At 40.0% G+C, this 27,588-nt stretch overlaps 2 protein-coding genes across 4 annotated transcripts; one reads left to right on the forward strand and one right to left on the reverse strand.

The window, feature by feature from the left end:
• Nucleotides 1–22,757, forward strand: srpk1b (SRSF protein kinase 1b). Of its 3 annotated transcripts, XM_074667645.1 has the most exons (16): nt 1–96; nt 716–770; nt 13,641–13,768; nt 13,899–14,007; nt 14,270–14,357; nt 14,479–14,566; nt 16,673–16,779; nt 16,885–17,050; nt 17,625–17,650; nt 17,766–17,997; nt 18,235–18,660; nt 19,675–19,769; nt 19,922–20,029; nt 20,297–20,366; nt 20,914–21,006; nt 21,330–22,757. In XM_074667645.1, exons 1-16 carry the CDS (start codon nt 84–86, stop codon nt 21,512–21,514), a joined length of 1,989 nt encoding a protein of 662 aa, XP_074523746.1. In that variant the 5' UTR covers nt 1–83; the 3' UTR covers nt 21,515–22,757. The 3 variants fall into 3 exon arrangements, with proteins under 3 accessions (XP_074523746.1, XP_074523737.1, XP_074523753.1); XM_074667636.1 differs by lacking the exons at nt 1–96; nt 716–770 and adding an exon at nt 4,044–4,228; XM_074667652.1 differs by lacking the exons at nt 1–96; nt 716–770 and adding an exon at nt 8,077–8,484.
• lhfpl5a (LHFPL tetraspan subfamily member 5a) lies at nt 22,745–27,588 on the reverse strand. The gene is made up of 3 exons (XM_074667664.1): nt 26,679–27,588; nt 24,427–24,663; nt 22,745–23,190 (listed from the first exon to the last, which is right to left on the reverse strand). Exons 1-3 carry the CDS (start codon nt 27,079–27,081, stop codon nt 23,180–23,182), a joined length of 651 nt encoding a protein of 216 aa, XP_074523765.1. The 5' UTR covers nt 27,082–27,588; the 3' UTR covers nt 22,745–23,179.

The following is a 27,588-nucleotide window of genomic DNA, read 5'->3' on the forward strand; positions in this document are numbered from 1 at the left end:
GGCGTTCGCTACATTTTCGCGCACTTTAAATCTTATTTTCCAACAGCTCCTGAACGCAGCATATCTCCAGTCCGGTTACCAGCATGGAAAGAAAGGGTAACGTTGTTACTGCTCTTCAGTGTTTTTTACACCTGCTACATGAAACACACACGCCGCTCTCTCAGAAATGTGTCTGTCAAATTAGTCCTTATTTTGGTTTTTACGACTGTAACGAGTCGCGTAACATCTGAAAAGTAAAAGTAGACCATGCGCTCTGCTGTGTGTGTATGTGTGTGAAGTCTAAGCTAGCCCTAGCCATCAAACTAGCATCTGGCGTTGGACAATTATGCGCCAGAACTTTTATCTTGGTTACATGTAAAAGATGAAACATAATTTTCACCAAAAATATCTTGCTATTTTCCCGGCGCTCAGCTTGATTTTAGACCCTGTATGTGTTAATTACTCGCAGTGAAAAGAACCATGTTAGTGTTAGCGGCTAACTTAAAATGCTTCTTAAAGGAGCAGCACACCGCCAAGGCCGGTTTACTTTATGCTTTTTAAAAGCGTGTACTCCTATTCCGTATCCTGCCAGCTGCTCTTAGTCAGTAACGTAATTTTAGATAATTACTTGTTTTGTTCACTTGGAGTTTGGGACACACTGTACATTTTTCCTGGAAATACAGATTTTGAACGTTGGGTTTTCGCTCACAGTAATAATTTTCTGTCTTTCTTGTAGTTCTCGCAATACAAGCAAGGAAGAAGAGGACAAGGCCCAAAAAACCTGGCAAAAAGTAAGTATAGCATCCTCTGTTTGTTTTTATTTCCCTGTTTACTCTGGAAGATGCTCAAGAGAACGGGTGTTCGCATTTGGTGGCTGCCTGCAAACGTTGCAACTTTTTCATCTGTGTGAGATGTCGTACCCAGCTGATCAAATTACAGGCCATGTGCATATGACATAATTAATAAAAAATATATCTGCATACAGATATCAACGAAATTTATTTTGGATTAGAGGACATTAATTTTATTCTACTGCTGTTAAGTAGTCTTGGTCCTCTATCTGCTGTTCAAGCAGTCATCCGTATATCACATGTTGTGGTCCTCTGAAGAAGTGTTCTAGGTTGTTCTAGGAAAAGTGATTTTTTTTACTTCACCAGAGATTTAGAGTCTTAAACAGGCTGAAAGTATCAGACAGCCACATAACAGGATGATGTGCGCCAGTGACAATGTAGTAGCACAGTAATTGATAATAAAAAGTATTAAAAGTTGATAAATCAATTTTGGTAAAATTAAGGCCCTTAAAAAGTATTAAAAAGTCTTAATTGTGGTTTTATGAGGTATTAAGTTTCATAGGTATTCAAGCTTTGACCCCAAAAATATTTATGAATATTGTTTCTCCTCCTTGCAACTGTTGGACGTTAAACAATCAGGCAATAAAGTTCTAAAATAGAATAGAATAGAAAAGAATAGAGTTACTTTATTGATCCCAAACTGGAAAATTGTTGCGTTAACAGCAGAAATCGATGGAGTCAGTAGAAAAATATAAATAGAAAAAAGAATAAAATAACAAAAAATACATAAAGACTAGGGCTGCACGATTATCGCAATCGCAATGTCAGCACATGCAATTACGTAATCGCAAAAGAGGATATCGCAATCGCAATGTCAGCACATGCAATTCAGATTTTTCTCCATGATAACCAAGCAAATCTGTAGACTCATCATGACACAACCTTTTTTATTAAATCGCAAGCACAATCGCAATCGCAATATTTTCCACCTAATCGCAAATCGCACCTTTTCCCCAAATCGTGCAGCTCTAATAAAGACTCTAGTTACAATAAAATACAACAATAAGTATTGTGAGCGGTATAAACACCAGCTATAAACTAACGTCATTTCTAGTTTCATGAAGAGAAATTAAATACAACATTAAAGCAAATCACACAATCTCCGGCACGTCCTAAATTTTAAAAATGATTAAAAAAATTCTCTTATTCTTCAGCAAGTTGGCCTTGAATAATTGCTGTTTCTTGTTGGGGGAGTGTGGATAAACCTGCCTTTAGTTTCATTTCTTCTTTCAAGCTTCATTCCTCCTTAGCTTACATCATTTCTGTAAAAATGTAAACTACAACTGTTGAAAAGTGGATGCCAACAACATCTGAAAGTTGCGATAAAGTCTTAAAACTTTTTTAAAGGTTTTTGAAAAAGTCTTAAAAAGGTATTGAAATCAACCTCAGGATTTTAGCATATACCCTGTCTAGGCATCCTGCACTTGTTACTGTTCTGATTTACTAAGACCAGAGTTTGGCTCTTTCTAAGAACCGAATTCAACTAAAACAATGTCATCCTTTATGCTCTTGCTAGGATTATTCTAGTCAGACAAACTGGTTTTTCCTGTCACAGTTAGTGCTGCTTATTCAGTTGGGCTGTTCACTTTTCTCTTTGATTTATCAATTTGACTTCTGTGAGCTGTGGGGAGACAGTGGTCAGGTAGAAATAGTTCCGTATCTCAAAATAACATTTATTACTGCCACTGGTGGTGCTCACTGTTGGTCACCAACTGATTCACTGAAATAAAATGAAAGTAAATAGGGCCTCTGTACTTGGCTGTCAAAAATATAAACCTCATTCATTGGTGTATTAAAAAAATTATCGGCCCTCAAGTGATCTGTGTTTGGGATGTGCTATCACCCTGCAAGACAAGCCGTGTCCCAAACAAGGCACATTTTAAACTTCTAAATTTATTTAATGAAATTACCCTTTTTTGATGTCCTCAGGTCTTGAAGTCATGTTAACGTATCGTACATGTTTATCTTTTGGAGAGGGGTGTTCAGTTTCCAAATGCCACTTATGCTTTCATTTACCAACACCTTACTGAACAAAACACACTTAGGTTTTTGTCCTCCTTTGTCCTCACTGTATGAAAATTCATTTGTCATGAGGTCTGTTTTGTTGCGTTTAAAGATACTCAATTTGCATGTCATGTGAAAACAAACTTTTATAGGTCTTCTTCTGTACTTGGAATGGCAGAGGTCAGTTAGCGTCACAGGGAGTTATAGCCAGCTTTATTTAAAGTCTGTGAATAGACTGCATTCTGCTGCATTAAAAGTCTCCTTCAAAATAAAAGCACATGTTTTTTTTCACATTTTTTGGGGGGCCTGTGACCCACTTTTGGGTCATGACCCACTAGTTTAAAATCATTTAAAGAAATTCCCATACACTGACAGCACTGACCTAAATGAACAAGCCAGACGTAAACCCACTGCAGTTTGAAGCCAACTGCTTCTTTTGCTTCTGGACCTCTGATAGCTGACGTGCTGGACAGTTTTCCAGTGTAATGGGAAGTATTTTCCTCATCGACAAACAAGTTTGTTTTCAAAGTTAATAGGACTCTTTTGACATACAGTGGTCTGAGAATACTCAGGGTGTGTAAAGGTCATGCTTTTTTTGACATAGAAACATAATCACATCCTAAATTAATACTCCTAGCTCAAAGACTAATCTGTCCAGCTGTTAAAGCTGCTGTCAGGTTTCAAAGGTTTCTCCTCCTCCTGTGGGAGAAGTCGGTGTGTGCAAGCTGGAGGGTGATCAGACATGTTTTCCAAGAGTAGAAGAGTATTTATGGGGTTAATGGACATATTTTAATGTTTGAATAACACAATCTCTGATGGTGCATAAAAACATCCAGCCCTGGTTTGTCTTACTTGTAGTTTTCTATTTGAAATATCTTACAAAAAGCCTCCAGAAGCATCATGTTACAGCGTATTAAACACTCAGATTTATACAAAGCATTTATCCCATTGATTATTCCCCAACTTTAAAAACGAGTGTGTTTTTGTAATCATTGAAACAATCCAAAGATTTTTTGTATAAAATGTGGAGCAACAGTTTTCATCAATAGAAACAGAAAAAAAAATCTGCATGAGGCTTTTAAGCATCCTCCCCAAAATCTTATCTCTCCCTCGTTTCTCTCTCCCTTGCCCTCGCACCCATCACGCTCCTTCCCTCCCACTTGCTTGTGTCAGTCGCTCTGTTGTGGCTGCTGTGCTGAGAGGACTCAGCATCCACAGTTCAGTCCAGTAGCCAGGGGAGACAAGAGCCGACAGACACCAAGTGCCAACTTTAGCTTTATGTAAAGTGGTGTTGCATAGCTGTAGCTGAGTGTCCCCTGGGTCATGTGGCTTCTGGACTGGATCTTCTCCATCAATACAGCTGTGGTAAAGCTCGCCAGCGGTCTCACATGCAAGTGAGTAGTGGGAGAGTCTTGTGCTTGTGTTCAAGTTTAAGGGGGGCGATGTAAAAGTCTGACTTATTAGTGTCTTCAGTGCTTGTTCAATCTGTGATAGTGGAAAGTACACTGGTCTGGATTATTGATAAGCTGATCCATTTTTCATTAAGAAGCTGATGCTGACCGTTGTTGCTCTCGGAGGTGCCGACTACCTGCTTACAGTGTGTGTTTGCAAGCAAGTGAGAACAGAACTCGTGATTTCCCTGGAGAGTTATCCTGTAAGCTTTTCAAAGAGCTTGCTATTTTCATTTATATGGTTTTATTGCATCATTTTGTTGTCTTTGACCCCTTTTTACTCTTTTCCAGGATTGTTTTTCTTTTACGTGCACTCAGGAGACTGAAAAAAAAATAAACAGGCATCATTCTGTTGTATTTTGCTTTCATCTCTCCTCTTCTCTCTCAACCGTAGCTGCAGCACATTACATAACCCAACAAATCTTTTACCATCTGCAGCCCCGCTCAGCTCTTTGTCCCTCTGTTGCTCCCTGATGCATTACTTCTTCACAGGTTATCCGTAGGTTACCCTCTATCATTCTTTCCCATGAGCCTATCGGTGGCATTAGGGTTTAGATTTTTTGTGTTGACTATGAAAGGTAGTTCGATCCCTGCAGGCATGAAGATCTTGGTTTTCATGAAGGGGGGTTTGTTTTAATGACCTAAAAAACCCTTCCATGGTTTAACTCTACTTAAGTTCACAAAGCTGTACTGTCTTTCCCCCCACTCTCCCCGTGTCTCTCTTCCTGTCTGATAATATGCCGTGCTATCTATATTATGTGCACTTGCTTTGACTCTTTTTTTAACCTTTCTGAAAATATCAATTCTATGAAGACTTAAAGAAATGTAAAGCATGGCCTCTTGTCTGGCATGTGCATCCTTCAGCAGATGTTTACATGCTGCAGCAGCACACTTCTTTGCTCTGTGTGTGCATTGCGCCCTCTGTACGGTTACGTAGAGCTGCTTTTTGATTCTGCTGGCCCTGCACTTGGCATTGATTTTATCTGGAGGGAGGGGAGGTGGATGTTGACATTTTGGCCACACTCCATTCCAAAGAGCTTTTTCTTCCCCCCTCTGAGCTGTTGTTTACTTTGCCCCAGAAATCTGATAAAGCTAGATGGGTGGAAACAACACAGCCAGGAGAAAGCGGGAAACTCTGACACTCTCTGTCATGTCAGATATGTGCACCAAAGTGATGAGCATGTCAACTGGTTGTGGTTCTGTATGAGTATTACAATCACTTTCCCCTGGGAACTGTGGCTCAGTCTGAATCCAAATGTGGCAGCAGAGTCATCGTTTTAGTGGAAATGCAGTCACCGGCTCTCTGCTCTTTCTAAACACAGATATTTATTTTGTCATAGCAGAACAAGCCCAGCTCCAACTTATTCCATCTAGAATTTTGATTACATGTTTATATGTAGCAGTTACAGAGCTCTTGGGCTAGAGCACTTTCATTGAATCCAGTAGTTTTATTTTTTACCATCCAGGCTTTTAAGTCTACAGTGAAACAATGTGAGCTGTGCTTTGTTTTATGTGTGATACAGTCTAGAATGAAAACTGTTGCTGGCGAAAGCCACTGATGAATCAAAAAATCAATGAGGATTGTTCATTGTTGAAAAAGAGAGAAATAAATATGGACCCAACAAGCTGTCTTAGATTTTTTAAATTTTATTTCACAAGATAAACTTAAGATAAGCTTAAATTGCTTAAAATGAGGTGCATGCTTTTGTCATTAGAGGCCCAGGATGCTAGCAGGGTTTTTTTTTATCTAAGCTGAGGTGCACAGAGCTGTTACTAGTCTATATTGTGGCTCCAGTTAAAGGAAACTGCTGTAGTGCTCACTACTAATGCTCTACTACCCAAACATAAACAAGCACAGAGGACTAATGGCATTGGCATCCCTTAACATAGCAGGGTTTTTCAGTATTTTGTTCTGGAAAATATAAATAAAAGTTTTATGCAGGCTGTGGGTTAACTGGCACAAAACCGCTCTGCAGGCTTCGTGTTAGAGGGAGCTGCACTTGGCAAAACAATTTGCCGTTCTTTTTTCTCACTGTGATTTCATGCTTAGCCATGTTAGCATTTTTTTTTACTCATTTTTGACAGTTTTCTCAGTGTTTTACTTCCTTTTATCATTCACCAAGGGTTCATAGTCTTTACAACTTTCCAGAAATTAGTTGCTCACATCAGCAACAGAAAAAGGGCAGTTTGGTCAATACATCTTTTCATTTCTAAAGAAAATACCTTCGTGTCTAAAAATAGACTAGGTCAACAAACATTGTAGTTCCCTCTGTGAATCAGGGCTAGTCTGCAATGAAGTAGTTTCACTCAGAATACCTTGGAAAAAAATGCCTCTAATGCTTCATTAGATGCGGTATCAATGCTTGATATTAACATTCACAGCAAAAATGTACAGCTCCAGGTAATAGGGATGAAGTCATCACTGCAAACCATAGTGTTATGTGGTTTCATTGTTGAGTAGTGTGGTTACGTTTAAAAGAACGTTTTAGTTGTCAAATATCACACCTTTTAAAAATATCTGCTTGTTTAGCCCCCTTTTATTTTCATTTTTTCCACATTATTTTAATTAGCTTTCAAGTTTTATAATAGATGGTGAAGGGATAAAATTAAATGATATAAATAAAGAACTAGCTCAAAATACAGACATCCATATACACACCCATTCAAACTAGGTAGATTTGTTTGTACCAAATGGCATAAATATACATGTACGCACACTTATCTAATTGTTTAAATGTCTAGATGCTATCATGTACATATACGGTTCCCATTATTGTACCAATTCCTCTAGTATACCTTTGGTAAAGGTTCTTTTTTTATTTTTTTTTTATTTTATATTTTATTTATATTATTATTTATTTTTAATTATGCTTTTATTTTTATGTTTTTATTATTTATTTTTTATAGATTTTTAATAGAAAATGTGAATGGTGAAAAAAGCACACCAGTGTATTATTTCAAACATAAATAAATTAAAATTCAGAAATGTTTAAATCAAACTATGAATTAAAAAGTGTGTTCTGTATTTTCTTTCAACAGAATATTAATGAGTTTAAAAAATCTATTTGGTGGTACAACCCCTTATTTCATGCATAATGGCATGTTCACATTCAGTTTTCTTTTTTTTTTTATTAAGCTGAGATATGTCACTCACAATTAGTGCTGTGCAGTATGAGAAAAGATTTCTATCACAGTATTTTTTAATCCTTAGGTAGTGTTATGCTTTATCCCAGTATTTTTCCTATTCAGCATGCGCAATGAATATTAATGCAATATCAAGACATTAACAGCTGTTTAGTGGAGCTACAGCTTGCAAGCTACACCTAGAAAGTAAAGAGTACTACCGTGAAAAACACAGTAAAGTTGTTATCCTCATCAGATTGAAATTAAATACCTGCCAGTTTGACTAGTTTGAGTTATTAAACTGTTGGGGAATAATATCAAGGCAAAATTAATTTCCCCTTGATTGCAAATAAAAATTGTTAGAGGAAAAGTGTAAAATTGTATAACCAGTATTTCAGAATGATTTACAGAGCGTGCAGGGCTGAAGCAGAGTGTGTTAATGTCTGAGTAAAACACTGTTTGAATGTGAGACGTGCCAGATGAGGCCAACGTTGATGGATGGCAGAGAGGAAAGAGAAACGGTGTTGTTTTGGTTACACAGAGGGGAGAAGGGGCTGATGTCCTCCCTCACCTGCAATGCAGTGTTCGTCTGCATCACCCAATCATCTCCCAGCTGTCAGTGAAAGGGGCGGGGCTAAAGGCTGACGACAGCCAAGGAGAGTTCTCGGTCAGACAGACAGAGGGAGAGTATGACTGAGAGTGTTAGAGTCAGCGAGTGTGCAGTAGTGCTGTGTGCTCCAAGTCTCAGCCTGCAGCAGACCTTCATTTCTATTCTTCCTCCTATTCTTCCTCTCATCTCTGCACGTGTGTTTAATGCTCACTGCTCCTTTACAGCCTTCATTTTCATCTTCACCTTTTCTTCCCGTTTCCTGTTCTCCATAATCTCAGCTTTTCAGTCATTAGTACCATTCGCTTTCCTCCTCTTTACTTTTGGCTCTACATTTCTTCCTTCTTATTTGGTTGTCTGACTGCTCGTTTTCCTTCTCGTATGGAGCGAGTCAATTTTTAACACCTGCACAGTCCGTCCTGTCCTCTTTTTCTTCATCACGTCCCATGGGCATCCGTGCTTCTTGCAGGTAAGAGCTGGATATATACGGGCATAAGAGTGGACAGTTGGAGGGCATTTTCAGACAGGTCCAGGTGTTTTTGAGGGTTGCAGGAGTCCTTGCTGTATCATGCTTTGATTTTGTGCCTTCTGGCTATCACAGGGAAATAAACTGTCTCTTTCCAACTGTAGATACATTGCAGACAACCAGAAACTTGCATGCACAATCCTCTGCTGTTTTATTTTTGTGTGATTATTATCTTGTTGGGCTGAAATGATTCATTTTTATTTCTCATGTTTAAAATATATATGCATGCTGCTTTTTTCTTTCCTTGTAGATTTCATAACATTTGACCTCCATCATTTCGTCCCCACATGTCTGATTTTGCCCCCTACTTACTGAAAAGAGTCTCCATTTCATCAGCTATTTTTAGATGCACCCCCTTTGGGGGTTCAAGGGTCCTTGTGTCAGTTTTTTTGCTTGTTACTTTATATTGGGATGTTTTCTTCTGACAGTAGCTGGCATATATGAACAGTCAGTTCTGCATGTTCTCGTTGTTGGAGTTTGGGTGCAAAATATTAAACATAAAGCAACTAAAGTACTAAATCAACAGGGAGCAGCTCAGTTAAGCTGTACCCTGTGCTCAAAGTCCTCAATGTAGCAGATTTAGATTCAGATCCCTCAAGATAAAATGTTTTGACATTAAATCAAAACAATAAATATATTAAAGTTGTTAGCTTTTTTCAAATGTTTTCTACATTTTTCTATCATCATCTGTTGAGTAAAGGAAGATTAACATGAAACGGAAGAATTAAAAACAGAAGAGATTGATGTTCACATAGAAGTAAACAAAGGTCGTCATTTTCCTTTTATACTCTGTGAGTGGGCTGACAAGGATCCTGCAAATGAGTGCCAACGTTACCTGAGCCACCACCACGGTCAAAGCCAGAGAAGCAAGAGGCAGCACATTTGTCTTAATATAACTGTAACACAGCAGCACGTGAAATGTGAAAGTGAAACTTCAAATCCCCAGTGTGTTTTTTTTTGTTTTCATTTAACGTCTTTACTCAGAGACTTAAAATTAAATCAGGATCCAGTGACACCTTTTTCTGAACTACTAGAGAGAAAAATCACACAGCAGATGGCAAGCATGAAAAAGCGTCATCACAGAATGAATAATAATGATTAAAAAAACAATCTTGGTCACCAGTTTTCTCATTTAGACACATCTGCAGGCCAATAATAATATGTGCTTTTGGATAATGAAAGGAACGATTTTTAGAAGCAGTTGTTAATGTTCTCTTACTTTCTAATGTGTGTGTCTGCATCAAACACTAAGAATTGGTTTCTGGCTTCAACATCATTATCTGCTGTCTCCCCCCTTGAGGAGTGCTCACAAACAGTTGAGTTTTGCAGGCGGATGAGCATGACACAGCTTTGTAAGCATGATTTGCTAAGATGCCTTCAAAGTGGTCCTTCTGCTCAGAGTTAAGCCAATGAACTGATTATTCAGTCATGATAATCCCAGTGACTGCGACATTTTTTAAGCAGATCACATCAGAGCATCCTCAATCACAGCAAGCAGACTGATGCCTTAACAGAGAAGTTTCAGATGATTGACTGTAGGTTATTTATACAGTTTAATCAAGAAATGTGACGGGATATGAAAATTCTGCTGCCATGTAATAGCTGAATATGTAAGTACGGGTCTATTTAGAAGACCATGGAGTGGTCGACTTGCTTTAATTAGCTCCAAATCCTCTTCAGCCCAGTCCAGGATTAACTGTTCAACTCAGCTATTTAAGCAGCAGCACACATGAGAAATGTGTCGACCAGTTTTGATCTGAAGACAGTAACAGATGAAGTATGCCTCTCTTATCTGGGTTCATTTGATGAAATGAGTAAAGAGGCGGGTTTAATTGCGAGGGTAACATCTGTCAGCAGGATGACGCTGGAAGCTGTTTGCTGTTAATACCTGCACAGTGATCACTCAGCCCCGTGCACGAACACACTGAAGCTCATTTGCTTTTCTCTGTTAAAACAAAGATGATGTGACAGTCAAATGCTGTGCTCACTCAGGAAGGTTTGCTTTGACTTGTAGTCATGTTAATTTTTTTTCATGCTTGTATAACCTTACAAAGCATGCAAAACTTCAACAAAGTAACTTATGTATATTACAACATATTACAAGATAAAGTAACTGTTTATAACATGAAAACTTGTTTTGTAATCCCGTTTTTTTTTTTAATCTACTGTGACATCCTCAAAAAGTGGCTCGAGATGGATGGTTGTGCATTGACAAGTCTGGTCCTGTTTGAGGTTTCTGCCTGTTAAAAGTAAACCACTGTTGCTTGCTCATTGATTTACAGTGTTGGGTTTAACGGCATTACTTACAAACATAACAAATCTACAATAATTAAATAATTCCCTTTAGTGGACGCTTTTGACCAAAGTGATGTACAACACAAGCAAGAATTTAGACTGGATGGAAAAACCTTAGAAAGTGTGACAAAGTGTTTTAATTCGTTTGGCCTCAGGTGTCAGTGGAAGTGTTGGTTTTTTAAAATCTCATCTGAAGTAATGTAGCCACACAAGTAATAATAATAATTCAACATTCAACAATGGCATTACTGTTACTGACAGTGAAATCTCTTTACAAAGCACTGATAGTTATCAGCTATTATCCAACCTGACTCGCTCAGTCACAGGACAGGAGCAGAAAATAAAACGTGTTTCTTCTTCCTGATTGTCCTTCTTTGGTGAAAGGGGAGGGGTGACAGACATATAAGCAAAGTTGATTGGTTAAAGGCAGGGTACAGTTGCCAGAGTTCAGGTAGGTGGGTGTTGTTTTTACAAACCTCAAGGCGTGGAAACAGCCACACAAGCTAGAAGAAAATAACGGTGAGTTTGGAGCGGTCTGTCAGGTTGAGACTGGTGTGTTCAGGATGAAACTACTGGCACTACTTCAACATGAATGATAAAGATACATTTGAAGTATTACGTCCCAGATTAAACCCGCTCAAAAATATGAATTCTTTTACATATTTTAAAGTTTTTCAAAATAATAATGCAATAACTACTTTCCCTGGTAACTACTTACATTTATAAAGGAGTAATTCAGTTACAAATTCACTTACTTTACTTTGGGAAAGTAACTTTTTTTAAGTTGAATGCCCCAACACTGTTGATTTAGCTGACTCCCCCTTTTGTAACTTGGATCTTTAAATTTCACTGACCCACACAAAGCACTAACAATTGTTGGCGTTACCCATCTGTTCCTGATACCGTGAAATGAAGCCAATCTAAGGACGCAGCCCAATTGTTGTGACGCCGCCTGCGAGTTTCCTGTCGAACAGCGACAGGGCACCCGACAGTCACATGACCTGAGCTGTGTCTCTGATTGGACAATCAAACAAACCTAATAACTTCTAAACTGTGGAGTTTGAAAAATAATTCACTCACCGTACAGTGTGTGCAAATACTAAAATCAGTGTTTTTCGAACCAGGCTGTAAATTCGCTTTTCAATGCTGTAAAAGTTTGTTTTTATGGCTGGGTGTGTATGTGGCTTCCAGTCTTTCTGTAGCCAGCCTCAAGTTGATTCTTGATAAACAGCAACTTGTAGCACTTCCGCATAGGCTTCATTTTTTACTAACTGGATGTTGCCCCTTGGTTAGGATGCATTGAGAGACGGTCTTCTCTTTCAGCACCATGGACAGCACCAAGACCAGTCATTTACTAAACCAAGCACACAAAATCTGGTGTAGATGTGTGAAAGTAATCTGACTCTATGTTTACAGCTTCATTACATGGTGTAGTCACCAACCCAGAGTACGTAACGTCACAGGTCAGAAATTTGTGCAACTAGATGCTCCCTGTGTGGAGGACTGTTTGAAGTTAACATGCTGAGCAATCACCCTCTGCTGGGAGGCCTCTTGTTTTTCTTGTTCACTTTATAAAATGAATTCTGTGTGTGTGAGTTTGGTCTTTGTTACTCTACGACAAGCATCCCTCTCTGAACAACTGCAGCTCTGGTTCTTAATAATTCATTACAGCACGTTTAGATTCACACAACACAGCATGCACATTAAGTGCTGTTAAATCACCAACAGTTATTCCACAATACAATGAATGTTTAATGACATCACATCTTGGTTGAAGGAGCCATGTTATTTCAAAGTGCTTGGTCTTGCTCATGGCGTTGTTGGTCGGTTAGAAGGAGGAATAAATCACACATTTCTTCGGCCACCACTTCTTTCCTTGTCTAGACATTATCTTTTTTCTTAATTGGATTTGTTTTCCTAGAAGTAAGTTATTCATGGTAAATGATACTACAAAATGATAAGGCCACAAGCTGACCTTGAGTTAATATGTAGATGAAAAGATGATAAAGACCAGTGTAAATGCCACAAATGAAACTGGAACAGTAGCTGTTGGCTTCATCATTTAACTCATCATAAACTCAAGGTGGCAGCAAAGATCAGAGCAGTCTTCAGAAAGCAGCGCAATGAAACTGCTTAGCTGACTTTGATCCTCTTGTTAAAAAGAGGAGGAGAAGTGAAAAACCCCTGACTGAGTTGGAAAAAGTCCCCACTGTGCTGCAGCTCTCTAACCAGGACACTCATCTGGTCTGATCCACTTTTGTGCTGCAGCGTGGCCGTGCCCTTCACAGGCGACTGATGTCTCTGTGCCAGGCTTTCTGGGTATGCATTTGCATACACCCGCAGTGCTGCTCTCAGTGTTTCCCTTTCCACAAAAACATTGATTCTTCCTGTAAAATGGCTTTTAGTTTTGACATGCTAATAGCCATGGAGCAGCAAGTAATAGTGATTTCTCCTCTGACAGGGTGTAATCTCCCTGATCTCTCGCCAGTTTAAGAGCATGGTCATATTTTGCAACTCTGAACTCATCTGCTTTTTCTTTTTGAATTAGATTAAATGTTCACTCCAGCCATCTCTCCTCTTTCCTTCTTTGACATGATTTCTTTCCGTCTGATTTCTTATTAGCCATTTGCTAATAGCCATCTGCTAACTATGGGTATAATTGTTCAAAATTTGGTGAGCTAGTGTGACACGTGTCCAAGTTTCCCCCACTGTCACACTCCTTCCTTTAAACCTTCTTCTTGACTTTTCTGCTTTAACCTCTCCTCACCACCACCTTTTCCTCTCTGTTTGTTTTCTTCACTCAGATCAGAGCCTCATGGTCGCGGAGGGGGCTCTCAACCAGGCCAGGCAGACTCTCCTCTCCCTGAGCAGGACGAGGAGATCCTGGGCTCTGATGATGATGAGCAGGAGGACCCCAACGACTACTGCAGGGGTAGGATGCCTGTCACTCTTGTAGAAATAAGACGTGCAAGAGAACTCTCTCAGACTTGGATTTAATAGTATTCTCACCTCTTTGGATACAGTACGAAAGTCTTTATGTGTTTGTGTCTCCATTGGCTCAGGTGGATATCACCACGTGAAGATAGGAGATCTGTTTAACGGTAGATACCATGTGATACGCAAGCTGGGCTGGGGACACTTCTCCACTGTGTGGCTGGCCTGGGACATACAGTAAGTTTGCACTGTGAGCCTCAGTCTGTGAGTGTCGGATTCACAAATCTTAGAAAGCTGTGGCTGCTACATGGCAGTGAAGTGTTCCTCTTTGGGCTTAAATCCCTCAGAAAAAGGGTCTGATATGGTGCCAGAATCTCAGCATGCATTCTCAAGCTTTGTGGCTTTAAGATTTTATTAAAAGAGCTATCAAAAAATGTTTTAAAGACAAATTCTCTTCACTCTGTTGAGTTTATTCAGATATTGTGTTGTTCTCTTTCAGGGAGAAGCGCTTTGTGGCCATGAAGGTTGTAAAGAGTGCTGAACATTACACAGAAACCGCACTAGATGAGATCAAGCTGCTAAAATCTGTAAGGCACTGTTCTTCATGACACACATTTTCACTCCCACTCCTACTCAACAAAACAGCGCTCTCTTTATTCACAACCCTGTTTTATGCGTTATGGGGTTGCTTGTTTGTGTGTTTTCCAGGTGAGAAACACGGATCCCAGTGACCCAAACAGAGAGAGGGTGGTGCAGCTTCTGGACGACTTCAAAGTGTCCGGCATGAACGGCACTCGTATCCTTTGTTCAGAACAAACAGTCACATTTGCAAACGAGTGCCAAGTGAAAGCTATCATGGCTCAGTGTTTCCTAGTGCTGTCTCTATGAAGCAGGGAAACTGCAACAACAACTGAATGTTTGTCTTTCCATTTTCTCTTCTCTGCTGTTGCTGTCTCATTGTGACAGCTTTGACACACTGATCACTCTCGTCTCAGCTCAGATAGCTACTTTAGTGTTGAATGTCATAGGATTAGACTTTGCCACTTCAGGCATAATCAGGATCATCCATGTTGTTTTGCTTGAAAGCCACATTTTTCTGCATTTCCCTTTCAGGAATGACATTTAACTGCCTCACATCTACCAGGGTTATTGAGTCTGAATGAAAATAACATTAGTAGGCGATAATTTACCAGTTATTTTTCAGTCCAGCACTTCTATAACACCTTCACATTCACACCCACCTGGCACTGATATAAATGGTTCACAGATGTTCTTCTGACGTTCACTTTGCTGTTGGCTTGGCACGTCTTTGAGTGTCGCAGTCCCTGATGCACCTCACTCTCACTCCCACTCCCTCTCCTACGCCGTCCACTCCGCTGCTGCATGTTCAGGCAACATGCCCAGACCTCCTCAGGTTAATCAAGTTAACTTTGTGAGCTTCATTGTTGGATTGCTCACAGTCACAGAGGCACTTTTGTAATGACTGTTGATCTTTCTAAGGTCAGTTCAGTCTGATTATATGACAACAGAGCAAGGCGCGAAAAGGGCAATCGAGGTTATTTCATTATTTCTTAAGTAGTTTCAGGCTGATATGTGCTTGGCTGAAGGGAAGTACAGTTTTTAATATAATCAGTCCCTCTGTAAAATAAAAACATTGAGCTTGTAATCATAGAAAATATGTAGTTTTATGTTTTACATTTAAAGCTTCTGTGGAGAGTTTTCAGCTTGTAACAAAACTAGGGCTGCAAATAACGATTATTTTATAAATCAATTACTCTGACAATTATATTTACGATGAACAGATGAAAAAATGGATGACAATATATAATAGTAAAATTTGCAAAACCAAACATGCGCTATTTTAGTTAACGACTATTGTTTGCTTTAAGTTAAATTCAAAGAGTAAGTTAAATTCAACAGTATAGGCAAAATAATAGAAAATAGATTATGTCATCAGATTAGGAACTTAGTGGGCTAAAAAGTCAAATAAATAAAAATGTGTCCTCAGTCTTTTCACCTGCAGGTCTAACAGTTTACCCCCTCTGCCCTACCACTATCTGTAGCAGCTAACGCTAATGCTAATGTTAGTTTAATGAACTCCTTGTGGTTTTCAAACGGGGTGAAGATTTGATAAAAAGACAAAACGAGTCCTAAAAGACAAACCATGCATTTTACAACATATAAAAGGGGCTGCTCAACCCGCTGATGAGCTCCCGACTCATCACCGATGAGCCCAACATGTTTGCGTTGTGAGTGCTGGATCATTACAGTCGAACTGCTGTGCCATGTGAGGTCATTTTTGCAAATGTTACAGTCAACTGGCTGTGTGCTTTTACTCAGCGTGAAATACTCCCAAACTCTGAAAGTTTTTTTGACGAACGGCTTCTCCAACTCTGCCATTATTCGTGTGTTTACTTGTTTTCCTCACCTGCTGGCTCGGCTTCTTCTCCGCCACGCTGTTTACATGTGACGCATACAGCCCAGGTGATCTACACTCCAGTCAAGTAGGTGGGGGTAATGCACTTTTAGCTAGTTGCCAACTGCAAAATAATCTGACAAAAAGGAAGAAGACAAATAAACTGAAGACAAACTAATACAGTAGTGACGCAGCACAGTGCATCGATTATGGAAAATTGTGTCGATGCTTTTACCAATCAATTTTTATCGATTTATTGATTCGTCGTCGCAGCCCAAACAAAGCAGACTGAAAGCAATACTGATATCCCTATGTGACCTATAAAAGTTAATGAGACCATCACTAGATGTACTGATTTGTCCACAGGGGGCACCAAATTCAACACAAACAGAAAGACCCTCACAGGAGCTTTAAACTTTAAATCAAGAAAAATTGGAGTCATTAAGATGTCCTGTTCTCTTAGTCCTTGACCTTGTACGTCTTCAGATGTTTGCATGGTATTTGAGGTGCTGGGATATCACCTCCTCAAATGGATCATCAAGTCAAATTACCAAGGCCTGCCTCTACCGTGTGTCAAAAGCATCATAAAACAGGTACTTTACAGCTAAACAGAAATGATTTCTCTAACACAGTGTTTGTCTTAAACAAGAAAAAACCTCTCAACCTCTTTTTGTGACCCTGACTTTTCTATGCTGCAGGTCCTGCAGGGTTTAGACTACCTCCACACCAAGTGTAAGATCATCCACACAGACATCAAACCAGAAAACATTCTGCTGACCGTCAACGAGCCCTACATCAAGAAAATGGCAGCTGAAGCGACGCAGTGGCAGAAGACTGGTGCTGCTCCACCCTCTGGCTCTGCAGGTCACAAGCTTTCCTCCCCTTCAGCACTCCACTGAGCATGTTTCCAGGTTTGATTGACATGTTGCTGACAACAGAGGGTTCTGCAGGTTCAGTACCTGACCAGACTTACATGTCACTCAGACGTTGGTTCACATTACTAATGTGAGAAGATATTCTCAGTTGCTGTGATTACTACTGCCACCAACTGATTCCACTTAGTGTTTTAATGTGACCTTTTTATTTTTAGATTGTACTTTTAACCATCCCGTAAACTGAAAATGTTCAAGCTCTGTGATTATAATTCTTTACGGATTGAAACTTGAGGGGTTTGACTTTAAAGCTTGTTGAGGTTTCTAATAAAAGTAGCGCACTTATCTGTGTGTCACTATGAGTCACCACAGGATTGGTTATGGAAATTACCAGCACGCTCAAAGGAGTGTGTGACTCCTGTCATCTCGGGTGCCGCAGCAGTGATACTCCATTAGCGCAGCTCGTATGAAATCAACTCGGCTGCCCAGCAGAATACTAATTATAGAGAGGCAAAGCTTATGCCACATGTCCTCATTAATCTTCTTATTTTTCCTGTTTCCCACAGTGAGCACAGCCCCACAACCCAAACAGGTACGGTTTCCTTTCATTGGGCCATGTAAGGTGACTGTAAAGGAAACATTTAGTCAAGTTTAAATACAAAAGGAGATAACAAAGATTACATTTTGTCTTCCCTTCATCCTCAAAGATGGCCAAAATGTCAAAAAACAAAAAGAAGAAGATGAAGAAGAAGCAAAAGAAGCAGGCAGAGCTGCTGGAGAAGAGGATGCAGGAGATGGAAGGAGGGGCAGCGCCTGAAGGAGGAGAAGAAGAGGACGAGGAGGAGACAACAACAACAGAGACCACTGAAGATACTACGTCCTCAGCCACAATCTCTATGTCTGCCACGTTGCAAGACATTGCTAGCCATACAGTAACAGGTAAAAATGCTGAGGTGTCATCATGTTTGTTCAGTAGAGCACTCTGTGCAGCTCATGTAACAGAAATTAAAAATAAGCAGGCAGTGATTTGCACAACTGATTGATGATTTGGTGCCTTTGCCTTTCATTATGGTGGGAAATTTATGCATGTTATGATTAGACTCGAGTATAAAGAGCTTCATAAATAAGGACATAAATCAAGATGAGTTGGATAACTAATAATCTGCTCTGCCACAGACTCTCCTCCTGATGAGCCCCAGCAGGTGCCTGAGCTGAATGAAAACACACAGACTGTGGCTGAGGAGAACAAAATGGAGGTGAACTGCAATGGCTGTGCCTCCACACCAGAGAGTGAGACGAGTCCAGAGAAACAAAGGACCAAGCCGTCAACAGAGGAGCAGGAGGACCAACAGAACGCCAACCAACCTGACACAGATGCCCAGCAAACTCTAAGCAACAATGAAGAGAATCAGACCTGTAATGGTTCACCAGAGGACCCCAACACCAACCTGCAGCAGCTACCAGCCTCCCTCTGCCCTGAATCTGTCAGCGTGGAGCTGAAGGAGGGGGACAAGGAGGGGGACAAGGAGGAGAAAAAGGAGGAAGAGATGGACACTCAAGGGGAGACCAAAAGAGAGGATGATGAAGACGACAGCCAAAGTGGTAGGTCCAGTATGAATGGTAGAGATTCAGTGTTTCCCACAAATTGAAGATACCTGGATGAAACACTGACGTATATCTGTCGACCATTTCATATTTTTTATTTATATGTTAAACACAATCAGTAATAATAGTGTACTAAAGATATGCTCTCATTGCTCCTCTGCCCTTGTGTCTGATTATTTGCCATCTCTATGAAATGAAGAGCTGTTGCATATTTACAGTATTGGATAAACTAGAGTACAGTAATAGATGGTGGAAGGTAATAAGTTGATGGGTTTGGATATCATATTAAGACCCTTCATCCAACAAACCCACCCTGTCTCCACCTTCCCACCATAGATGCAGTATAACACCAAAATACATTATTTATGTAATTTCTTTTGTCACTTCAATGATGCTTTGGATTTGTGTTTCATAATCATCAATCTGTGAAAAACTGACTATCTTTAATACATTTTTTCACCTAGATTATACAGCAGAAAAAGATAAGTGGTAATAAAAACATACATCATGAAATGTGCATTTTTTTTTACAACAAAGTAAGAATCTAATTCCAGTTATGAAGGAAGTTATTTTGTGTTAGGACACATGCAGTCCAGTCTGGACTGGAATTAGACTTTTTTATACACAACAATGTGACAACATTCTTTAAAGTTGCAAAAGCTGTTGCATGGGTTTAATAAGCATCGTGACATTCATACATTTCCAACATTGTACCTCTTTACAGAAAAGCCCAACTAAACGGGTACCTACTGGAGGCGCTGCACCACAACATACTACAGACCTATCACTGCATTTGAAGTCTGTTATTGTAAAATATAGAAACCATGGCGTTGTGATAGAAAGAGTTTTTATGTTAAATGTTATCCTGGAAGTTGTCAGTTTATCAGGAAAAGCATCTGCAGTTTATGGTTCGGTGGTTTAATATTGTCTCCTGGGTATCTTAAGTTTTTTCTTTCCCCTGCTTTTCTGTGTCAACCCCTCATATTCTCTACTCCTCTTTTTCCTTACCAGGAGCATCAGGGAGTTTGTTAGTCAACCCCCTAGAGCCTGTCAATGCTGACAAGGTGCAGGTGAAGATCGCTGACCTGGGAAATGCCTGCTGGGTGGTGAGTGCAAATATACTTTCTTGTCTTTCAGTGAAGGGGTCCTTTTGGGACCTTGAAAGTTTTTGTCTTCAGCATTTTTAATATCAGACAGTACTTCCTCTCTTCTGAGTTGTTACTTTGTGACAAAGTATTCTCTCTTTTTCTCCTTCTAGCACAAACATTTCACAGACGACATCCAGACACGGCAGTACCGTTCTCTGGAGGTGCTGATGGGAGCCGGCTACAGTACACCAGCAGACATCTGGAGCACAGCCTGCATGGTAAAACAGACACAGTCACAATCCCTTAGAGTGCCTGCACAACATTCACAAAAATTATAAATGTAGAAAAGAAATGTAGGCATCAACATCATGACAGTGTTTGGCTGTTTAAGTGTCTGTGTTCATCATTCTGTGCACCCATTAGTTTGTGTTTAGAAACATGTTTCATTTCTGACACATTAATCATGTTCAAAATCTATAAGGAAATATTGAGTTTACAAATTTGAACAATCTCATCCATCGTCAGTGTATTTGTCTTTTTCTCAGGCCTTTGAACTTGCAACTGGAGATTATCTGTTTGAACCTCACTCAGGAGAAGACTACTCCAGAGATGAAGGTCAGTTTGTTCTTCATCCAAGACATCTGTCACCAAAAGTGAGATTCTAAGTTTGTTCAACAAGGAGCAAACACTGAAGTGTTTTAAAGTTGACTGGTTATGGAATTAGTAGTTAAAACTGTATCTAATACAAACAACCTCAAAAAAAGGAAATTTAAATCTTTAACGTTTAGTTATAATCAATCTCACTAACAAAGTTATGGGAAACTCCAGCAGGAATCTGTTTAACTCAGGACAGAATTGTACAAGCGGAACACTCCAATGTGAATTTTGATACATTTGAATGATGTTACAATAGGTGAGTCCAAGAGGAGTCAGAGATAGCTGTGTACGCACAGCAGGGTCGACTTTGATCTGTTATTGGAGATGCTAGGTGATCCAAAAGAAGGAGGGAAAGGAGTCCAGTGACATCCAAAGATCCAGGCAGAAAGACGTCTGAATTATTTTGATCCTAGTTTTATCTTTTTTAACACACTTGTTGTACTGCCTTGACTTGTGAAATGTTGTAATGTTCAGTGTCTGTCTTTCTGTTTCTTTCCCCCTGCAGATCACATAGCACTTGTCATAGAGCTGCTCGGTAAAGTCCCTCGGAAGTTGGTCTTGGCAGGCAAATACTCCAGGGAATTTTTCACCAAGAAAGGTAAACAGCTCACTAAGGGCTGTATGGCCCTTTTTTCATTCTTAAAATACATTCAGGTGTAAAAGTTAATATTCCAGATGGAGCACCTGGAGGCCCGAGGACGCAGCCATCTGCTGTATCTGAGTACAGGAGTTTTTAATTTAGTGTAGCTATTTCCATTTCATTGTAATGATGCAACAATTGTCAGCCCACCTTTCAGCTACAGTATTTACCCATAATCCCCTGAGAGCAGGAATTTCACTGACTGTTAGAAATCTATAACTGTCTAAACTTAAATACACTGATTCACACTGCAAGCGTTATAATTGAACATTTTCTCCCAGGTGACCTGCGTCACATCACCAAGCTGAAGCCCTGGGGTTTATTTGATGTACTGGTGGAGAAGTACGAGTGGTCCAAAGATGAGGCACACACCTTTAGCAGCTTCCTGCTTCCCATGTTGGACCTGGTGCCTGAAAGGAGGGCCACTGCAGCCCAGTGCCTCTCCCATGCTTGGCTCACATCCTAGAAGCCTCTGACGTCTCTGCCTCCTCTGTGCAAACCTCCACCCTCACTGTGTGAAAGGATAACTATGGTTTGAAGACGCCAGGCTTGACGACATCTAGTAAACAAACACATTCACGTCTGCAAGACCCTGCGACTGCATCGTGCACTGTGCCTGCATCTTCCTGTCATGGCCCTCAAAGGCCATCTACACACTCTTTAATAAACACAGTACAAAGATGATTGGACTACACTGGTGATAAAGGAAACTCTTGGGCTCTTCCCTCTATTTATGACTTTTTATTGGCTGCCTCGCTCTTAACAACCTCTCTTTATTGCTTCTCTGACTCCTGCAGGTAATTTTTTATTTTATGGAAGTACATGAGTTATTTGCTCCATACAAAGACACTGCACTTGACTACAAATGCAGAAAAAGGCAGGATGTTAAGAGAGTGCTGAGGATGGCCAACAAAACACTTGGTGTATAGTGGGTCAAGAAAAAAAAGCCAAATCTGTCATCATGTCAGATTTTTTCGCCATTTGCTGTAAAATATCTGCCCAGCATCGATGGCTGCACAATGGGAACAGACAGGATGAGCCACTTTTAACCATCCTAGCGCTGTCAACCTTGCTTATTGCCTGAAACCCTTTGTATATTTGTATACTGGAGAAATGAGGAAAAGTTCTCAACTCCACTTTGTCTGGTGAGGGAAAACACAAACCAAACTGTTCTTTACAGCTGTATTTTTAACTCTAGCATGCTCTGAGGTTGTCTTTCAGAAAAAGCAGTTTGCACAATAAAACATAATGTGAGAAACTCCTTCTGAACTTCAGGAGACTGCTGCTGTTTCATACCTGGAACCCTGTTTGAAAAGCTTCATGTCATTTCCCACTCTTATAATGAAATTCACAGTACAGTTCAGTGTACCAAAGAGTTGGCCTTCAATTTTCCCCTTTCTGCAGCGAATGCTTTGCAATTTCACAAAGAGACTGCAAGGTCAGAAGTTTGAGTGTTTTATTTCACACTTTTTGAAGTTGTCTCGAAGAATGTTAAAGCCGACTTTCAGCTGTGCAAGAGTTTGAGCTTTGTGTCTTGTTCTGGTCAGAAATAATAGATTGTACTAAAAACGAATGCTGTAATAATGCTTCAGAAATGAATGAGGACTTGTATTTCTTGTTTTTTAACGGTCTTCTCTCATCCTAATGTCTACCCTCCTTATTTGATTGTCATTTTTTGTAGGCAATAAGAATAAACATGTTTCAAACCCTAAATGGAAAGTATATACCTCTTTAATTATCCTCATAGTACTCTGCCTCACTTGAATTTAACCTTTGTTTTCTTTATTGGCTACACAAAAAAACTTTATTTTATCACCTATGCAATTATGAAAAAGTTTTCAACGTAATGACAAAGGCTAAGTGAAAAACACTTTATTTATACATCTTAATGTCACAAATATATGGTCAGCATTTCTGACAGTTATCTGCCCCAAGTAACAAAATGTATTGGTAGTTTCAATAACTAGTCCCCCGACAGATAATTTTCCTATTTTTGTCCAAAATACAAAGGCAAATATGTTTTCTTTAAAGGCTAGTTTGTAATTAATCAACTCAGAACTTTCCAAGACACTTGAGGTCCGTTGTACTCCAGGAAAAGTCTCATTCTTCTGTTCTTTGTCCACAGTATAGATTAGGCGTTGTCTGTGAGAGGAGAAAACAACAATGAATGGAAACTTAATCACCAACAATGCTTGGTGGTAACACTTGAGAAATTCAGGTGCAGCATGTTTAACCCAAACATACATTAGTACAAGAAGTCAATGTTCTCTTTGCTATCTGCAAATATATACACACCGTTTGTGATGTCACTGAAGAGGTACCGCAAAGATTTGCTCTCTATCATCAGCAAATATAAAAGGGCAAATACAAGATGGATATCTTTTATTTGCCCCCCGGATTGGATTAATTCATCTAAAACAGATTTGATAGGATCAGCAAATTTGGATTACCAGTGGTCTAGATAGGACTTATGGACTTATGACTTAGATGGGACTTTGGTGACCCATTTGGTCACAATGTGTCTAAATTGGGCACCAAAGTCTACAGTTTATTCCACTTCCACATTTTGTATTTTGGTATTGCTAATTGGTGATATATTTCTTGGAGAAATTATTCTTGATTTTGTTTTTAACAACCCCCAAGTCTTCCTCATCCACTCAATCATAGTAGTACAATCCACTGTAGCAGTACAACTATTCATGAACAAAATGTATATTAAAAAAGTTAAAACACACATCGACATACACAGACTGTTTTGACTTTATCAAGATTTCCAGCCTGATTCCAGCCCTCTGTTTGAATCATAAGGGTCCAGATATTTGGAATCTAGGTTATCACAACCCTGCAGTGAAGTTCAGAAAACTGAAACCAGAGGTTTCAATTTAGTTTTAAAAGTCAGACCAGTTTCTTTCAGTTTTATGTGGTGTCTTTTGAACAACTGTTCACTGTGGACAATCAAATTCTGCACTTTTTCATTGTTGCAATCGCTGTAATGAAAAAAAACAGCTATTAAATAGGCTGTCCATGTCATTTATGTTTACAAATTTACCCCTAAATAATTTATTTTGATATAATAGTAGTGTAATGGTAAAGTTGAGGTCAGAAAAAAATGGAGATTCATACTCTGGGAACCATGAATTTCTGTGCTATCAGTGTGAGAACTTGAATGTAGCAAAAGACACCAGTGCAAATACCTAATATGTTGTCCTAATGTTACAGAGAAAGGGAAATACAAAGAAGAGATAATAGTAGGACTCGACAGCTTGAAGATGCTCTAGACAGAACTAAAATCTTTCTCATCTTCTCTCTAGATAAATAGTATCAGGTCTCCCTTCTCTCCCATCTCAATGTTTCCCCTCCCTCCTCTTTCTCTGCTACCTTTTTCCTCCACCTGGAAGTCCTCAGGCAGCAGCTTGTCCTGCCGGCTTCCCAGGCTGAAGGCCAGGAAGGAGAGGATGAGCGAGTCCATGATGCTGATGATGGCCAGGATGTAGGCCCAGCGCACCGTGCAGTTGCCCAGGGTGTATTTGTCGGTCCGCTGGCCACACATGCGCTTTACCTCATCTGAATCCCAGCCATCAGGATAGATCATACAGCCGATCACCATGCAGGTGCCTGAAATAAAGGGAGGAACCACAGGAGAACTTTGTTGTGGACAACCTGTGGGACTGATGTGTGCTTGACAAATGAACTGATAAAAAAAAGCTGCTCTTGTGGTGATGTATCACACACATCAACTTTTCCGCCTCCACAGCTGAAACAACAACCAGGATAGAGAAGTCACCAGAGAAATTTAACACACTCTCCTCTCATCAGGCACGCACGCACACGCACACACGCACACACGCACACACACACACACACACACACACACACACACACACACACACACACACACACACACACACACACACACACACACACACACACACACACACACACACACAGGTGTTGCCTGGCAACTCCAGGGCACCTGAATTCCAGATAGATGAACTTGTCCATTCATTATTGACTCTGCAGAAAGGTGGCTGCCTCAGTGTGTAGAGACCTGTGAACTATTAGGCGACCTGAAGAAACATTAGCCTACAAATAGTCACTCACTTTCACTTTCTGAGTCCTCTCATATTCTTGCCTAGTTTGCTTTTAAAAATATATTTTAAAATATATTTATTTTTTCATTTTCTCCATGACTGTATTGGACAGCTGAAGAGAGACAGAAGATGTGGGTAGTAGTGAGTGGGGGTGGACATAAGGCATCTGTCTGAGGCCAGGAGCTGAACCTTTGACCTGAGGACACTGAGGACACAGCCTCTAAACATGGGGTGCAAGGGTGCTTTGCCTAATTTTGAGAAAAATTAACAAAGAAAAATTAACTACAGCATCTTCATTGACTATGTCAGGCACTATGACACTGATACACAGAGTACTGTCGACACCAACCACTCTTTTTGTAAAGTGTTTTGCAGAAACATTTGTCATGATTTGGCACTGCAAAAATAAAGCCCTATGGAGACTGATTGAAAAAGACTGTCAACCTGTCAAAGTTGCAATCAAATCCATTTAAATAAGATTATTTAAATTAAATGATATGGATTTAAGGTTAAAAATGAAATGAAATAGGTTGATATAAAAGTTGCATTGAAACTGAGTCTCTCAGGCCAAGTACTTCATTATGTAGACAATCACTGTTTACCGCTTTGTTAAAAAAAGAAAGAAAAATAAGTATAATTAAGAATTTGGCATCCAAAATCTCACTAAGAGGCATAACATTGCCATACTGATTAAACACATGGGAACCACCTTACCTCTGCATTAGAGACCCAGTCTAAAACTTGACTTTAGATATCTGTACTGTACTCAAAAAACGAAGACATCAGTTTCCTGCAACATACGCACACACATACATTTATGCACACAGTAATGAAACTTGACTCTGTTTGTTAAACATAAAGCAGCTTGAGAACAGATGTAGCTGCAAGTGAAAGGATGAGCCAGTAATGAGACAAATAATGAGATTAACCTGAAGGTGTGCTGTTACTCTCCCTTCGCTCCAGTGCTCAACACACTTTACAGTAATGGCAATAATGAATGTGGTGAGAAGCTAATTCCACTTGAGTAATTTAATTTAAATGTTCACGCATTAAAAAGATACAGCACAGTTACTAACATTTGGGAAGTGGGTAGTTTTTTTGTATCATGTTGTTGTAGGCCACTGCAATCTGTTTTAAGGTAGCTGTATGGATTTTATTTTAACAGGCACACACAATAAATTATTGGATGACTGGTCATAGCTCATCTAAAATTTGCTTTAAAAGGCTCCATGGATCAAAAACATACAGACTATAGGGTTTCAGCCATTAGTTGTTGGATCCGTCAACAATAAAAAAAACCCAATTATTTCACTTTTTAAGAAATCAGTAATCTTCTGTCATTTTTTAAGAACTACAGAGTTCATAGCTTTGCTTTGTTAGGTTATGCATGATTACAAAATTGGTTACTCAGGAAAATGATTTTGTAGATGATGTACTAAGGACAGTACAACTTTTTACAGCACTCTGATGTAAAATAAGCCAGTTACTTTCTACTGTTACTTCTACATGCACCCACTGAGGGGTCACCCCGGAACTCACTGGAGGCCAGCTGCATCCAGGCGCAGATCTTGTAGACGCTGCCCGCGTTGCAGAAGAAGAAGAGGCTGAAGCACACGATGCTGCCCACCACCAGCAGCATGGAGATCCCCACGAAGAACATAGCCGTCTTGAACGCTCCAGACGGGATGGATCCAAAGTCCAGCGCGCTTCCTTTGCATGTGAGCTCCGAGGTGAGCGCGTTCCCGATGCAGTAGTGAAAAAGGCCAAAGTAACCCGCCTGTGGGGTGTTCACGCTGTCCCCGATCCAGTAGGGCTGGATGAACACCACCACAGTTATGACGGCGAATGTGATGGTGAAAACCTGCCACAGCACGCCCACCGCTCGCGCGTTACGCACGTAGTTGGTGTGGTAAATTTTGGCAGCCTCCTGAGCCGGGAGCATGGCGCGAAGGAAGGCCTCTGTTGTCTAAAATATGGGTTAAACGCCCTCTTTCTAAACGTTCTTCTGGTTGTTTACGACAGTGAAAACCCCCAGTGTTTACCCATCTCCTCAGCAGCACTCGATCTCCACACTTTCACCTATCGGGCACTGTAGCTGTTCATTCCTGCCCTGTGGATCGGCAGGCAGTGTTTCCTCCCAGGGGAGACTGAGGTATCCACATTATAAATGATTAATGGTAAAAAGATCCAAAACATCGCTAGCATCTCCAGGTGGCAAGCTAGCTACCCATTTCACTTTCAGATCAAAGGGCTTAATCACTTTTCTTTAGTTTCACTTTTCTCTCCTGTTTCACAGCATTAGTGTAGCAACAATGCAGGTAAGGCCTCAAGGTTTCGAAGTGTCTTCAAAGCAAATGTGATCATTTCTATAACCCTAAACTTTATGACAATATTGTGGGGAAAATAAACTCCTAAACCTATTGTAACCTGAGTTCCACGGGTTGCTAAC

This window comes from Halichoeres trimaculatus, unplaced genomic scaffold (assembly GCF_033239565.1).
Source record: "Halichoeres trimaculatus isolate MK-OKI-2021-1 unplaced genomic scaffold, fHalTri1.1 fHalTri1_scaffold_1, whole genome shotgun sequence".
Lineage (NCBI taxonomy): Eukaryota > Metazoa > Chordata > Actinopteri > Labriformes > Labridae > Halichoeres > Halichoeres trimaculatus.